This window comes from Cryptomeria japonica, chromosome 11 (genome assembly GCF_030272615.1).
Source record: "Cryptomeria japonica chromosome 11, Sugi_1.0, whole genome shotgun sequence".
In the NCBI taxonomy this organism is placed as follows: Eukaryota; Viridiplantae; Streptophyta; class Pinopsida; order Cupressales; family Cupressaceae; genus Cryptomeria; species Cryptomeria japonica.
In genome coordinates this window covers 576,497,423-576,513,325 of record NC_081415.1, presented here as the reverse complement: position 1 = coordinate 576,513,325, position 15,903 = coordinate 576,497,423, and the positions used below count along the sequence as shown (strand labels likewise).

At 33.9% G+C, this 15,903-nt stretch overlaps 1 protein-coding gene across 1 annotated transcript in view; it reads left to right on the top strand.

The window, feature by feature from the left end:
• Window positions 1–3,649: 3,649 nt before the first annotated feature.
• LOC131029495 (disease resistance protein RUN1-like) overlaps window positions 3,650–15,903 on the top strand; it is a 29,263-nt gene continuing 17,009 nt past the window's right edge. Inside the window, exon 1 of the mRNA XM_059214741.1 lies at window positions 3,650–4,379. Within this exon, the coding sequence (XP_059070724.1) occupies window positions 3,868–4,379 (512 nt within the window). The 5' untranslated portion in view covers window positions 3,650–3,867. The remainder of the gene's footprint in view (window positions 4,380–15,903) is intronic.

Here is a 15,903-nt window from a genome sequence, read left to right as displayed (position 1 = left end):
ATTTAAGAATTTTATTTGGTATAATACAAAAAAATTCTCCACACATATTTTTAGTGCCTTCTCTGCATGCCTTAATTAAGAAAAAAAATTGCCCTTATACTTGTTAATTTTATCAATTTTATTTTTTTCCTAACTTGTAAAGTAGTGTTACCATCAACTCTTAGAATTTGACTTCTAGTCCAACTCTTGTTCCAATAATCATATTTTCAACTAAGACCAAAGAGGGAGAAACTAATTAAAAATAATAGTTTTTTCTTTATTCACATTGCAAAGAGAAAGCATGTTAATAATACATTTAGTCTGCACATCATCATTGAGATTTGATACTATAGCACTAATATCACTAATAGTAGAATGTAGTTAGCAAGAAGCATCACCTTCTTTCCTAATAACTTTTATTTTGTGAAGAATGTATTTAGGCTATAGACTTGGTTACATCTTTTGACCATATATAATTTTTGAAACTATTTAAGTAATTCTCATTGTGATGCACTCAAATTTATATTCACAACAAGCTATACAAGTTTGGGAAACCTTTAAAGAATTCACCCCTTATAATAGTGGATGAATGGTGAAAGAAATTCATGAAGATCAACCACAATAGGTGCTTTCATTTCCTTCCCACCACTTTGCAAATAATGAGCTCCATTAATTCACAAAAGATCGTTAGAATCATATATTATTTTAATTATTTTGAAACAAATGCACTTTGCACTTTATATATATCTAGATATAAGTGAGTTCAATATTCTTGTTGTAGACACCTAAAATTGTCCTAGCCTAATTAAATAAATATTTTATTTATTTAATTATTTTATCCTAAGCCTTCTATTAATTAAATATATTTTTATTTATTTAATTAATTCATTCATCCTCTTCTAGCCTTTTTCTTATTTAAATATCCTTTCCCTAAATTACGTAAATATTTTTATTTATTTAATTGGTCCCACTTCCTCCATTAATTGAAAAAGTTTTCATTATTTAATTAATTCATTAGTTTTTTCCCTCCATGATACTTGTCATTTATCTCTTAATTTCCTCCAACTACTCTCTTAATATTTTATCATTTTCCCCTAACTGCCCTCTTCATATTTTATTATTTTCTCCACCTACCCTTTAATCCCAGCTGACCATGTATCCTTTCACCTCTTAATCTCATCCCTCCATTTCTAAAGTGTTCTTTATATAAGAGGATACTCTCTTCCTTTCACAACCCTAACCAAATCAATCGACTAATGACATATGCAATCTAGCCTTCAAGCGACTCTACAACCATAATTCCATTCTTTGTTGAGCTCTTGTGCATTTACAAAATCTGAGAACAACCATATCACGCAAGATCAATGGAGATAGGAGACAATGAAGATCAAACCCTACTTGGCATGTGAAAGGTATTATCATCTTATTTGTTGATTTGCATGTTCTTAGGTTTCTTCATTGGTGTATGGTGGATTCTTGATTGTAGAACTAGGGTTTTAGAATAGTTTATCATCATCATTTTTTGCCATATACATTTTGGTACACCTGATGGGACACTTGTCCCTTAGTTTTTAATATTTTTTTTCAATTTTAGTCTTTTTTTTTTGTCAAGTTGTTGGTTGAATCAACAACGATTACAGGTGAAATCGCATCTACAAATCATCTTTTCACGTCTATGTTTCTATTCCATTTTTGTTTTGCAAGTTTTGGGTTTTTGCATTGGCATCTGATATTTCTCTGTTTGAGTTTCATATTTACGTGTCTCTATTTTTTGGCACATCTGTGCATCACTTTGTCATGTCTCCATCACGTTTTTCTGTATCTATCTTTCAGAAGTTGATTTTGCAGGTTTTTAGAAATTTCGCGTCTGTGATCTTTGTTTCCGCATCTGGGTTGTTTTTGTCACGTCTGCGATCTTTATTTCCACGTTTGGGTATTTTTTGATGTGTCTATTTTTTTAAGTTGGTTTTGCAGGTTCTAGCTTGTTTCCGCATTTGTGCTGGGTATTTTCGCATTTAGGGAAGGTATGGTCGTGCCTGTGTTTTGCATTTTTTGAGTTTTAGTTTTGTCTTTTCCATTTTAGGGTTTTTCAAATTTGGTTTTATCCTAACCCCTTGTTTGAACTAACAAAGTGGTGTAGCTATTTAAACCATATTGTTGAAGGCCCCCTTTTCACATTTTGATTTTGATTTTCTAAAATTAACCTAACAAGTGTGCTTGCAGGTTGGGGTAATTATTCAAAACTACTAATCATTTGTTGCAGGGGTAATCTTATTGTGTGTCTTCGCATTTCAATTCCTAGTTTAATTAGGCTCACACATTTTCATTACTCTTTTTCTTTGTTTTTTGGAGGATTAATTAACTTCATTGAAATGCCATGTGCCTTTGACATGCTTGTGTTTAGGTTAGAACCGTAAAGGTGATAACAAAAGTATCCTCTCCCCTCGCCTTCCATTGGACCTTGGGTGTAAGAGAAATATTTATTCTCTTTTAGAGGGCCTGCCTCCCATCTTGTGAGAGGGAACGACCCAAGTGGTATTTTTTTTTGGTTCACTATATAAAGGATTGTGGTTTTAGATGAAAGTCTCTTATAACCTAGTGCTGATGTGTTATACCAACAAATGTCTCCCTCAGTACCCATGTGATGTGTAATCCACACAGTGGTGCGTAAAAACCTGCAAGGGCTGGGAGGCCTCATTAATATGAGTGAGCCACCACAAGTAGAGCCACCAAATACCCTAAAACATTACAATCAAACACGTATGAGTGATTACAAATAAATAAGTTGGTGGAACAGCCAAAATTAATACTCTAACAATCAACAATGTAAATATAAGTGAAATCCTTGCAAAAAATTATGTGATTTGCAAATTTTTATTTTGAGACAACGAAATTAGAAGGAACAAAATATCTATTAACTAATTTTTGCAAACTTAAGTAACTGTCCAGTTTTCAAATAAGCAAATGTGAAAGGCAATGTTTGTTTCTTCCAACTTTTTGACTATCATCCAATATATTACCTAAACTATATCTTGCTATCCACATAACCATTACACCTCGTGGAAATACAAATACTAGTATTTAACGGTTTCCACTTCTGTGTTTTCTCAAATTTACAAAAGAAAACATAATTATCACTCAACTAATTTTCTACGCAATGGACATAATTATTACTCAAATAATTTTCTACGCAATGGACAGTGAAAGATGTTTTTGTTTTAGCGTGGAGATGATAAGACAGGGTGATGGACAGTGGAAGATGTTTTTGTTTTAGTGTGGAGATGACAAGACAGGGTGTAACCCTAGTCAAACGTCGGTGAGAACATGTGATAGAAAATTATTATGGGTATCTACCTGGTACTAGCGAGGTAAGTTCACCTTTAGTAAAACATCGTATAGATCATTCCAGCCCACCTACATTGCCGACCAGTTACTCGACTTTTGCACTCTTTTAAATATTGTATATCCAAATCATCTTTAAATGACTTTAGTGTTCCTGATATGACGTTTGACAAATCTGATATTTCGTCAAGGGTGAATAATGCTGCGCAATTTCCTCCAAGAGTACCATCAACAAGGGAACACAGACATAGAAATGACTTTGCGTGTGATATAAGCTTAAATCTGATATTTATTATGAGTGGATACGCGCCACGTATCTTCGCGGCAAGTGTCTGCATTTGACAATTTTCCCTGCCCACAGCCAATGATCTCCAAGACTTCCTAGAAATTATGTGTAGAGTTCATAATAAATTCCAAACTCTCTGTTTCACAGCATTCAACGTTGTTCCCTTCTTCACGTTGCTTTTGTGACTGCATATCCACACTTTCTCTTAACTATTATCCTCTGTGTCACACTTGAGATCACACTGTTAAGCTCCACAAGTGATGGAGAGTTTCACACAGTATGAACCTCTCACCACCCAGATCTGCTTTGATGTCACCAATAAGTATCATGTGTTTCTCAGCTTTCGCGGAAAAGATGTGAGAAAAAAATTTGTGGACCATTTGTACGAATCTCTCTCTGCATCGGGGCTTCGGGTTTTCTTGGATAGTGAAGAATTGAACAAGGGTGAAAGCATCGATGCCAGCTTGAAAACAGCCATTGAAAAAAGTGATGTTTTGATACCCATATTTTCGCAAAGATATGCGGAATCAACTTGGTGTCTGGAAGAGGCGACCCAGATGTGTGGATCCAAAGGTCTAATTATTCCTCTGTTTTATGATGTAGAGCCGTCTGATGTTCGCTACCCTCTAAGAACGGGAGGTAAATTCGAAAAGGCATTCCAAAAACATTACAGCCATTTAGATCGGCAGAGTGAAAGTAGCATTCACAACTGGGAGAATGCTCTTCGTCAAATCTCTCATCTTTCTGGTTGGACACTGGAAGAAGAATCCGGGTAATTGTTTTGTATGTTTTCTAAATTAAATTTGGGGCAAATTAAAAGATACTGTAAATTAACTTTTTCCATATATTCACTCACCTCTGGAATTTGATGTATATTTTAATTTGATGTCATATTTTACAGTTTAAAAATAAATTATTTTCTGATATATTTAGTTTTCAAAAAATAATTTGTGCACAAGTCTAACAATAAAAGTTTAGTGTGGATTAATTTTCATGTTAAATGTTTATTTTAACATAAATACAATTATTTTAACAAAACATTGCTGCACAAATATTTTTCTTCAATTTATGTGGCTCATTTTATCTGGCACGAATAACCTCAGAAATTTAATTATGAACCATAGAAAAATTTGATTATGTTCTTAAACTTAAATTTGAAACAAATAAAAAAATTATATATATACATACTCTTAGGAATTTGATGTATATTTTATTTTTTGTTCTAAAATTTGTTAGGTTATCTGATTTAATTTCTTATTTTATTTTGTGATATATGTAATATTCAAAAACAATTTGAGGGCAAGTCTAATTATAAAATTTTCATGTGAATTAAATTGTTACATTAAATGTTTATTTTTAGTTTCTACCATAGAATCATATTTTTTTCACATCAATTTTTTTTGTCTTCACTAGATAATAAATAATTTTCGTAACTAAATATTATTTAAAAAATAATTTTCTTCAAATGTTTGTCTGGAGGTAGGAAAAGTGAGATCGGGTGACTAGGACCTAATCCTACTTATGCCAACACATTGGGAATATGAAAGAGCCTAGGGAGATAGCTCCCTTTGGCTACTTCTTGTGAGAAAGAGAGAGCCAAGGATTACCTCTTAGGGTTTCTATTCTTCTTGTTACAAATGATGAGAAAAACTAGGATTTGAATGATCAACTAGATTAGGAGATAAAAAATGAAGCACAAATGAACTTGAAATTGAACAAACTTGCAGATCTGAAACTGAGATACTGAAAGCATGAAAGGGGGAGGATTTTGGATGTGTACCTCATGTTGCAAACTGAGCTAAACTTGCTAAGACTAGGGTGCCACGCCACTGTCTTGTTTCTGCAGACATGAGGCTGCAACTAAAAGACTGCAATTCTGATGACCTAAAGCTGCAACCTGTCAAATTTCACTGCAAAGTGGAGGGACCATGGCGCCATGCCACTGTCTTGGGAAGGACCAGGGCACCATGCCCTTGTCCTTGACAATTTTCTGCACTTTTGAGACTTCTGGGTAGTGTTGATGCCTTTTCCTAATCCAAAATTGCCTCTGAGTACCTGTTTCTGTACCTACAACTGAAAAGGAAGGTTTTGGCTGGCTATATAGGGTTTTGCCTCAGCCAAAACCCTATGCTGGTGATTTCCACCTCCACAAATAGTCGATAATGTACTGAAAATGTGTGTGCTAGAACCTCGTGTGTATGCAAGATCCTAAAATGAAAGAAACTAGAGCTACCCTATGCATAAGAGTAAATCCTAAATGTAAATGTAATGTAAGTGATAATGCTTCAAAACAAATATGCTAAATGATCTAAAGCATGAATGTAAATATGCAAATTGATGTAAAGAATCTCATACAAAGACATGAAAAAAACATGAAATCATACCAATCCCCAAGGGAGAGATATTGCCACTAGATCTCCTATTATTCTCCAATGTCTTCAAGGCTCCTAATTGATGATGAATGCTTGATGAAATTTTGTTGAATGTTTTTGAAGACTCCACATAAGCTTCTCTTTCACTATAGAAGGCTCCTTTTTCTCCAAAAACCTGCTCTTAGATTCTCAGATCCCATAGATAGATAGTTCTTAGTCCCCTTCAAATGAAGAAAGAGAGCTCTTATGTATGAAACCCTAGCTCTTAATTTCGACATAATTCTGCCTTTAGGCCAACCTATGAATTGAATTTCCCGCCAATCTTTTGGGGTTAAGCATTATAATATCATAGAATTGTGCTCCTAAAATTTTGAGAAAAAAGTTGAGAATAATGTGCACTCCTTTCGTGGTCCGGCCAACTTTTCACCAAATTTTCAAGGCCATTAGATATGATGATAATAGAGAGAATCCAAAAGTTATTGCTGATTTCAAGGTATTTTGATATGCGAAATCGGGCATTAAAGGTCAAAATAGGACATAATTAGGGTTTATGATTAAATGATTTATTGGAGAAATAAAATAAAAAGGGGCACACTTAGGGTAAAGGGCCCAATTTTATGATGTATGAAGCGATGAAATATGAATTTATAAATTAATTAATTAAATGCTAAAAGGGAAATTAGGAATACAAGATGTAAGACACACTAAGGCGGGTGCTAACCTAAGTGTAAAATTGTACCACCCTAGGAAGGGTGTACAATTTACGACACTACATTTAGCCCCCACTTTAGCAGTCATATGACACTACGTGCATATGCAAGATAAAGTAAAGAAAAGTAAACATTCATGAAGAAAGGATATATCCACAAGTTGTTAGATGAAGCCCCCAGCTGTATCTGTAGTACACAGTTAGGATCCACACCCTACAAAAACATATGTTAGATAAAAACACAAAATCACCTAAATGCTTACTAGGGAAGGTGATGAAAATTCGAGGGTAGCTATATACCTCCCCTGTTTCAGCTTGCTAACTTTAGTGAGTTGAAACAGGGTATCATGTTTACCACATCGAATTGTGAAAGAAGATTGACGGTAAATGCTCACAAGAATATTTGATACAAGATCAAAAACTAATGGAAAATCATTTGGTAAGAAAGAGAACTAAGCCTCAATTCCAACACAACAAAGAGTGTGAGGATTTGAGAGCTCTCTAACACAAGATGAAAGATTTAAAAAGAAATAAATGCAAAGAGAAGGAAGAAGAGATAGAAAGCATGAATACACACTTTGGTGATCCATGAGAAGAGAAAAAGAACCATGGACATCTCACCCCTAAAACTAGGTGATCCATGGAGAAAGGGACATGGAAAACTAGCCCCCAGAGTCTATTTGGGTGATCCATGTAAGGGAGGAGAGTGAAAACACCGTTAGTTCCACTCAACCTCGTGCATGTGTGTGTAAGTAGAACAAGGATGCCTACCTTCAACACCAAGAAGATATCCATCATGCAACAATGTCATAAATCCAAGCAAGAGAGGGAATACTCTTCAAGAAAGGATAAGATAGTTGAAAAGAGATATCTTGCTATATAAGTGTAAAGGAGATCCTTGGAGGAGAAGAGATATTTGTTCAAAAGACATCTACCTTCAAGAGGAGTTGTCTTTGACAAATACAATGTCTTCTAGAATGAATGAATGCAAGAGATCTGAAAAGAGCGGAGAATTGTGATGACATCAAAGAGAGATTATTTATAACAACACTCTTCTAAAAGAAGGCAAGAGATTCTCATCAAGGATATGCATATGCACAAATAGAAGGGTTTATTATAAATGATACTACACAATGAAGAAAATAAATTGATGAATGATCAAAGACTTCCAACACCAAGGAGGAGGTCCCAATTAAGGATATGTACTTAACATACCCATTAGGGATGCCTGTTCCAATATGAGAGAAGGAATGCAAATATGAATACACCTATACAATCAATAAGAAATCCTTATAGAAGACACTACTTCTCCAAAGGGAATTTTTAATCTTAAGGAGAGATGTTTGAAATCACAATTGCCTCCCATATATAGGGAGAAAAGATGAGATAGAAATAGGCTATTATGTTGCTTCCAAAAGTATGATTGCAGGTGAAATTGTACCATCATGAATGATAATGAACCCCCAATAAGTAAGCTACCAATGCCACATAATAATGAGAAACATAATAGTCATTAATGTTATTTAAAGACATGATAGATTGAATGAGGTATTTGAATATGACATGTTAAATTATGTATTATAAGTGAGATTAAAAACATGTATAAAATGATGAATTTTAAAAAGTCTTTAGAAAGAGAGAATTTTATAGGAGAAGAATAGGCCACTAAGTCATACTTTTCTTGCACACAAGAGATCTTAGGAGATAAGTATAATTCACTAGAGCTTTATTCCTAGAAGAAGGGATTTTAGAATGAGTAGAAGATAAAGTCTCATAAGTGGGATTAGAAATCTCTTGAGGAAATTCATAAAGAGATTTATTCATCACCAAGATTTCTTTATGAGGGGGATGAATGTTGAAAGAAGTAGGAGATGATTTAATTGAGGTGAGGTCATCATCACTACTAAATATAGAATTCACATTGAGAGATGGTCTTTTAGATTCTTTGGCGGGCTTAGAAGGATTATATCCAAGTCCAAATGAAGCTTCATGTGTATTATGTTCTAAAGGAACTGTAATTCCTTGTTCATTTGCGCCACAACCATTTCCATCATAGCCACTATTAGCTAAAATGTGAAAACTAGGACCATAAAGGGATGCCAAATCAGAAAGAGATGGTGATGCCCCATAGGTCTCAGTGCTATATGAATTAGAGGAAGGATTTGAAGAATAATTTGAATTAGAAGCAACCACAAAGTTGTTACTTAGTTTCTTCGACAAGGTGGGTTGCTCTTTGGGTTCCTCTTTAGATTTCTACTTCTTAGTCTTAGATTCTTTCCAAGATACTCTATACTCTCCTATAAAAGTAGGGGTAAAGTCTAGAGATCCTCAATCATCATCTGAGAGAACTCCTTCAAGAGAAAAGATATCCTTGGGAGGAGATTCCAATTGAGTAGAAGAATCAAGAGTACTAGAAGGAACAACACCATTAAAGGAAATAGATGTATTTGAAGAAGTAGAAGGATTGGAAGAAGAATGGGAAGTAGTTGAACAAGAAGATCCAGATTTTAATGGTTCTTGAGGTTTGGTAGCTAACAAGGTGTATGTCGTATTGTTATAAATGAATTTGACATGCCTATGCAAAGTTGAGGGGACAACTTGCATGCTATTAATCCAAGGTGTCCCTAATAGAAGGTTATATGTCAAATTTCTAGGCATAACATGGATAGGTGTAAATAACACAACATGACCTACCCTAACAGGCAAGGTTATGACACCTAGACATTGTTTAGTAACATTATCAAAGCCTCGAATAGTAAGAGAAGCAGGTTCGATGAGAGAATGACCCACATTAATCTTATCCAATAAGTCTACACCACAAACATTAAGGCCAGATCCATTGTCCTCAAGGGTTCGTCTTATAGCACTATCATTGATAATAACTACAATCATAAGAGGATCATATTGATGTTGGATTTTACGAGAAGGTAACTCATCTTGTGTGAATACAATTTGAGCTTTGGATTTTTTTGTAGGATAAATAAAAGAGGACATGCTATTAAGTGTCACTACAGGTGGGACATCTAAGTTTTTCAAAGCATCTTGTAACATCCCATGATAAGCAGGTGAAGTTTGAACCAAATCCCAAATAGAAATCTTAGCAGGAGTGGCCTTAAGTTGTTCTATGAGATCATACTACTTGCTAAGATTTGATATACGAGGTGCTTGTGGAAGGGTAGGTTGAGAGGGAGAAAGTGAAGTTGGGATAATGGGAGGAGGACTAGGTTTCCTCTTGTTTCTTGTGTTGTAAGTATGAACAACCGTATTATAACTCTCTCCAGTAATTTTCTTAGCATACTCATAAGGGATCTTAGTAGGATAACCTCCTTGCATAGTAATAATAGGTTTCTTAGGAGTGCAAAAAGAATCATTAGCATAACCACCTTGAACCACTAAGATAGGATTACATTGAGAACTTTGAGAAGGACAAGCACCTTGAACTGTGAAGAGGGGTTTACTGGGTGTTTCATTCACATGTATCAAATTGTTTGAGGATGATTTAGGAATATTAAAGGTGTCCTTATAAGAAGAATGAACAAGATTGTTGGAAGAATTGTTGATAGTCTCTTCTTGCACTAAAATGTTATCATGGATAAGACCAATTTTAGGAGGGAGACTAGAAGTAGGCATCGATGTTTTAGGAAAGGTCATATCATCCTCTATCACCAAAGGATCTACATGGGGAATAAACTATCTAGGAGAAGGATAAACATTACTCTTTAAAGTCTCACCTTTGAGAGGGAGATCTTCGAAATAGATGTTAACCATCTTATCTTGAACTAGGGTATCCTTATAAGTAGAAGCAAGTTGAGGAGAGGGATATGCTTTACCTTTAAAGAAAAAATGATTGAGATTCATGAAAAGTGAGATGCTATCAAGAGAGTTATCAATCATGATTTTATCCCCTTTGGCTAGGGTTCTCTCATGGGGGAGAGAATAATAAACACCTTCTTCTAATGGATCATCCCAAATAGTGAGGTCATTAGGAAAAGTATTAGAAATATCTTGCACAAAAATTTCCTTATTGCTATTTCCAATTTTGGGAGAAGGGATGACATTGTTCATTAATTATTCATCCTTAGGAAGGAGAGAATCACTACATGTAATTAAATCATCCTCTTTGCTAAAAATTTCTTCAATAGGATCTTTAGGGGAGAGAGCATTAAGTAAATTTATTATGATTTCATCTTCTTTCTCTAAGGCATCTTTAGGTGTAAGGAAAACTTTAGGAGAAAGGAAAGCATTTCTCATTAATGCATTATTTCTAGTGGGAATTTTGTTGGAATCAAAAGAGGAAATGCCATCACTAGGAAAAGTGGGGACAATACCATCCTCTTGCACAAAATGAACCTCATGAGGGGAGTATTCTTTAGGAGGGAGATGGACATCTTTCTCCAAAGATTCATGCTTAGGAAGGAGATCTTTGGAAGAAGTGCTCATAACCTCTTGTTGTACTAACATGCCCCCATTGGTAAGACCAAATTTAGGAGAAGATAAGTCAATGTCCATCAATAAATTTTCACTTATAGGGGCATAATGTAAGTAAGATAAGGTAAAATTAATAAAATTATTTATGATATCATCCTCTTCCTCTAAGATAGCTAGATGAGAAGGGCACATTTTAGGAGAATTGTCAAGATAACCCTTCAAATATTCATCCTTAGAGCATGGGAGAGTTTTGAAGGGGTTGGTAAAAAACTCTTTTAGGCACTAAAATGTTTTCATAAATAAGAGGTGGTTCTCTAAGAGATGAAAAAATTGGAATAAGGGAAGCTAACCCATTATCACATTTACGAAATGAACACATCATGACAAAAAAAATTCCTCGTTCAAATGATAACATATGCCAAATAGAAGGAAATGTTCAATTTTAACCAAATCAAGCACTCTAAACGTTGAATGAAATTTATAAGTGAAATGAGTTCCTAAATCAGATCTAAAATTAATGATCCAAATTAAGCTATCCATAAGTTCAATTTTGAATTAAAAAGTTAGGATTTTAACAAAATTGACCTCTAAATTTTAAAATTTGCAAGGATTTGAAACATGTAGATGTAAATTTGATTTTCAAATAGAAAAAACACTCAAATTTGAGAACATGAATCATAATTGAAGAAGATTGGATTCATGTTGGGTTCACCAAAATGTGGAGGCGGGAAAAGCGAGATCGGGTGACTAGAACCTAATCCTACTTTTGCCAACACATTGGAAATATGAAAGAGCCTAGGGAGATAGATCACTCTGGATACTTCTTGTGAGAAAGAGAGATTCAAGGATTACCTCTTAGGGTTTCTATTCCTCTTGTTGCAAATGATGAGAAAAACTAGGGTTTGAATGATCACTTAGATTAGGAGATAAAGAATGAAGCACAAATGAACTTGAAATTGAACAAACTTGCAGATTTGAAACTGAGATACTAAAAGAGTGAAAGGGGGGGGGGGGGGATTTTATATGTGTACCTGATGCTTCAAACTGAGCCAAACTAACCAGGACCAGGGTGCCACGCCACTATCCTGTTTCTGCAAATGGGAGGCTGCAACTGAAAGACTGCAAATTTGATGAGCTGAAGCTACAACCTATCAAATTTCACTGCAAAGTGGAGGGACCATGGTGCCACTCTACTTTTGAGACTTCTGAGTGGTGTTGATGCCTTTTCCTGATCTAAAACTACCTCTGCGTACCTGTTTCTGCACCTGCAACTGAAAAGGAAGGGTTTGGCTGGCTATATAGGATTTTGCCTCAGTCAAAACCCTATTTTGGTGATTTACACCTCCACAAATAGCTGATAATGTACTGAAAATGTGTGTGCTAGAACCTTGTGTGTATGCAAGATCCTAAAATGAAAGAAACTAGAGCTACCCTACACATGACAATAAACCCTAAATGTAAATATGAATGTAAATGACAATGCTTCAAACCAAATATGCTAAATGATCTAAAGCATGAATGTAAATATGAATATTGATGTAAAGAAGCTCATACAAAGACATGAAAAGAACATGAAATCATACCAATCCCTAAGGGAGAGATATTGCCACTAGATATCCTATTATTCTTCAATGTCTTCAAGGCTCCTAATTGATGATGAGTTATTGATTAAATGTTGTTGAATGTTGTTGAAGAATCCACATAATCTTCTCTTTCACTACATAGAAGGCTCCTTGTGCTCCAAAAACCTGCTCTTAGATTCTCAGATCCAATAGATAGATAGTTCTTAGTCCCCTTCAAATGAAGAAAGAGAGCTCTTCTATATGAAAAACTAGATCTTAATTTCGACATAATTCCGCCTTTAGGCCGACCTAGGAATTGAATTTCCTGCCAATCTTTTTGGGTTAAGCATTATAATATCATAGAATTATGCTCCCAAAATTTCAGGAAAAAAGTCGAAGACCATGTGCACTCCCGCCACGGTCCGACCAAATTTTCACCAAATTTTCAAGGTCGTTAGATATGATGATATTAGAGTGAATCCAAAAGTTACAATTGATTTTGAGGTGTTTTGATATGCACAATCGGGCCTTAAAGGTCAAAATAGGACATAATTAGGGTTTATGATTAAATGATTTATTGGAGGAATAAAATAAAAAGGGGCACACTTAGGGTAAAGGGCCTAATTTTATGATGTATGAAGTGATGAAATATGACTTTAGATTTAATTAAATTAATTAATTAAATTCTTAAAGGGAAATTAGAAATTCAAGATGCAAGACACACTAAGGTGGGTGCTAACCTAAGTATGAAATTGTACCACCCTAGCAAGGGTGTACAATTTACGACACTACAGTTTGGCTTATAACTTTTATCCAATCTAATAAATTTTATTATTATTTTTTAAAAATTATGCCTCGTAAACTTTTTAATGTGACCAATGACACTGGCATGACACACCCTCCAACTCTACGAGAAACACTTTTGACCCGGAGCTATGAACCAGTGAGGCCACAAATAGGGGACCTCATCCCTACACTTCACTTGTTCAAATTCGTGAGCTCAACGACCCAGCAGGGATTTGAACCTTGGTGGCCGCTACACCAATGAAGTGTTCTAATCGCAACAATCCATGTCGAAAGACCCAAGAAATTTGATTATAAAGTTATATAAAAAAAATTAATTATTTTAACTGTACTATAATATTTATTATTTATACTATTCTATTTTAACAATAATCAAATATTAATTAGGACAATAATCTAATATTTATTATTTTAATAGTAAAATTATGTAGATTTATTATGATTGTATATTATTTTGTTATTGTAGTCACATAAATCTGTCCACTTAATTAAATTAATATTTAATTAATTCATCTTAACCCTCTTCTCCTATTAATTAAATAAATTATTCAATTTATTTGATTTAATTCACTTAACCAATTTCAAACCATTAATTAAATAAATAAATCATATTTGTTTAATTAAATCTTCTCTCACATTTAAATAAATTAATATTTATTTAAATCCCCCAAAATCCCATCTCTCACATTTAAATAAATTAACATTTATTTAAATCACCTTTGTCCTCCACCCACTTGCATTTTCCTACAATGCAAGTTGCACAACTATTTTAAATAAATAAATTATTTATTTAAAATCCTATTTATCCTCACCCACTTGAAACCTTTAATGGTTTCCCTTAAAGTCTTCAAACTTAATGGCTTCCTTCTAGAGTCTTCTCAAGCCTTTAATGGTTTCCCTTAAAGTCTTCAAAATCAATGGCTTCCTTCTAGAGTCTTCTCAAGCCTTTAATGGTTTCCCTCAAAGTCTTCAAGCATTTAATGTTTTATCTTCCTTTTTCTCATGTAAATAAATTAAGATTTATTTAAATAAAATAAAAAATTCAAATTCACATTTAAATAAATTAATATTTATTTAAATATCTATCCAAATGCAAATTACACCATTTAATTGAAATAAATTATTTTATTTCAATTCAAAATCCCAAAATTCCTCCCACTTGCATTCTCCTACAAAATCCACTTGCATGCCTAAATCCCTTCTAGATTCTTCTAACTCCTTCTTATTAGCCTAATCATTGTCACATTCCTAAATAAAAGGAAGTCACTTCTCAAAAACCTCCAAAGTCTTCAATAACCATTAAAGGCTTTATGTCTTCAAATGGTTAACCTCTAAAGTCTTCCAAACCATTAAAGGCTCTTACATAATCATTTATGGTTAACTCACCTTTTACCTTTGGTTGGAGACTTTCCTCTAACTTAACCATCCTTTTGACTCATGGGTCTCTTCAAAGCCTTTATTTCTTTGACTAAGGTAACCATTTAACCCTTGAACATTCCTTTATCCCTTGGATAAAAGGAATATCCATTAACCTAACCCTAACCCAACCCCCTAGGGCAATCATCATGTCCCCTCAAGCATTAAATGTTCCTTATCTCTCCTCTCAAGCCTCCTCATGGTGACACTTTTCAACATGGGATTGGGTTGAAAGTCTCACATGGATTGAATATCTTTCAATCCTAACCCTTGTTAAGATTGTTCAATCTTAACCCTTCATTTCCCCATTTCTTCTATAAATAGAACCCTTCTCCTCAAGCAAAGAAGGAAGCATTAGAGTATTGTTGTTATATTGGTATTAGCATAGAGCTTTTTCATAGCATCACTATCTACACTTGCATAGCCTTTGTTTATCATTTTCAACCATCTTGAATCTCCATATGGCATCCATGGCTAGTGCTAAAATCTAAGAGATACACTCATGTGGAACTTGGAGAGGAGAGGAACAAGGGAGAATCAACTATGAGCATCTTGATTAGCATTTGGAGGAGTATAGTTTATCTATTCTATATTTGTATGCTTTCTATTTCATGCTTAATATCTCTCTTGATATGCCTATTTAGGATACTCTTTTGTTACTAACACTAACGTTTGTTTCTTGTGCTCATGTGTGTTGCCATCAAACAGATTTTCCAATCCTTTTTGCAGAGCATCAGTTATTAATATATTTATTATTTTTATTGTTCTTTGTATATTCAATTATCAATTCAATTTGATTATAACTTATTTTTTTGTTGTTATTTTTCAAGAAATTATTAATTCAAATTTATTACAGCTTATTTATTATATAATAATAATAATAATAATCTCTTAAAATGATTAAAGACACATTTTAATTTGTTTTGACCTGTTATAAAATTATATGCAAGTTGCATAAATGTCTATATCAATTATAAGAAAAATGCTATTTTTTTACATAAAGAA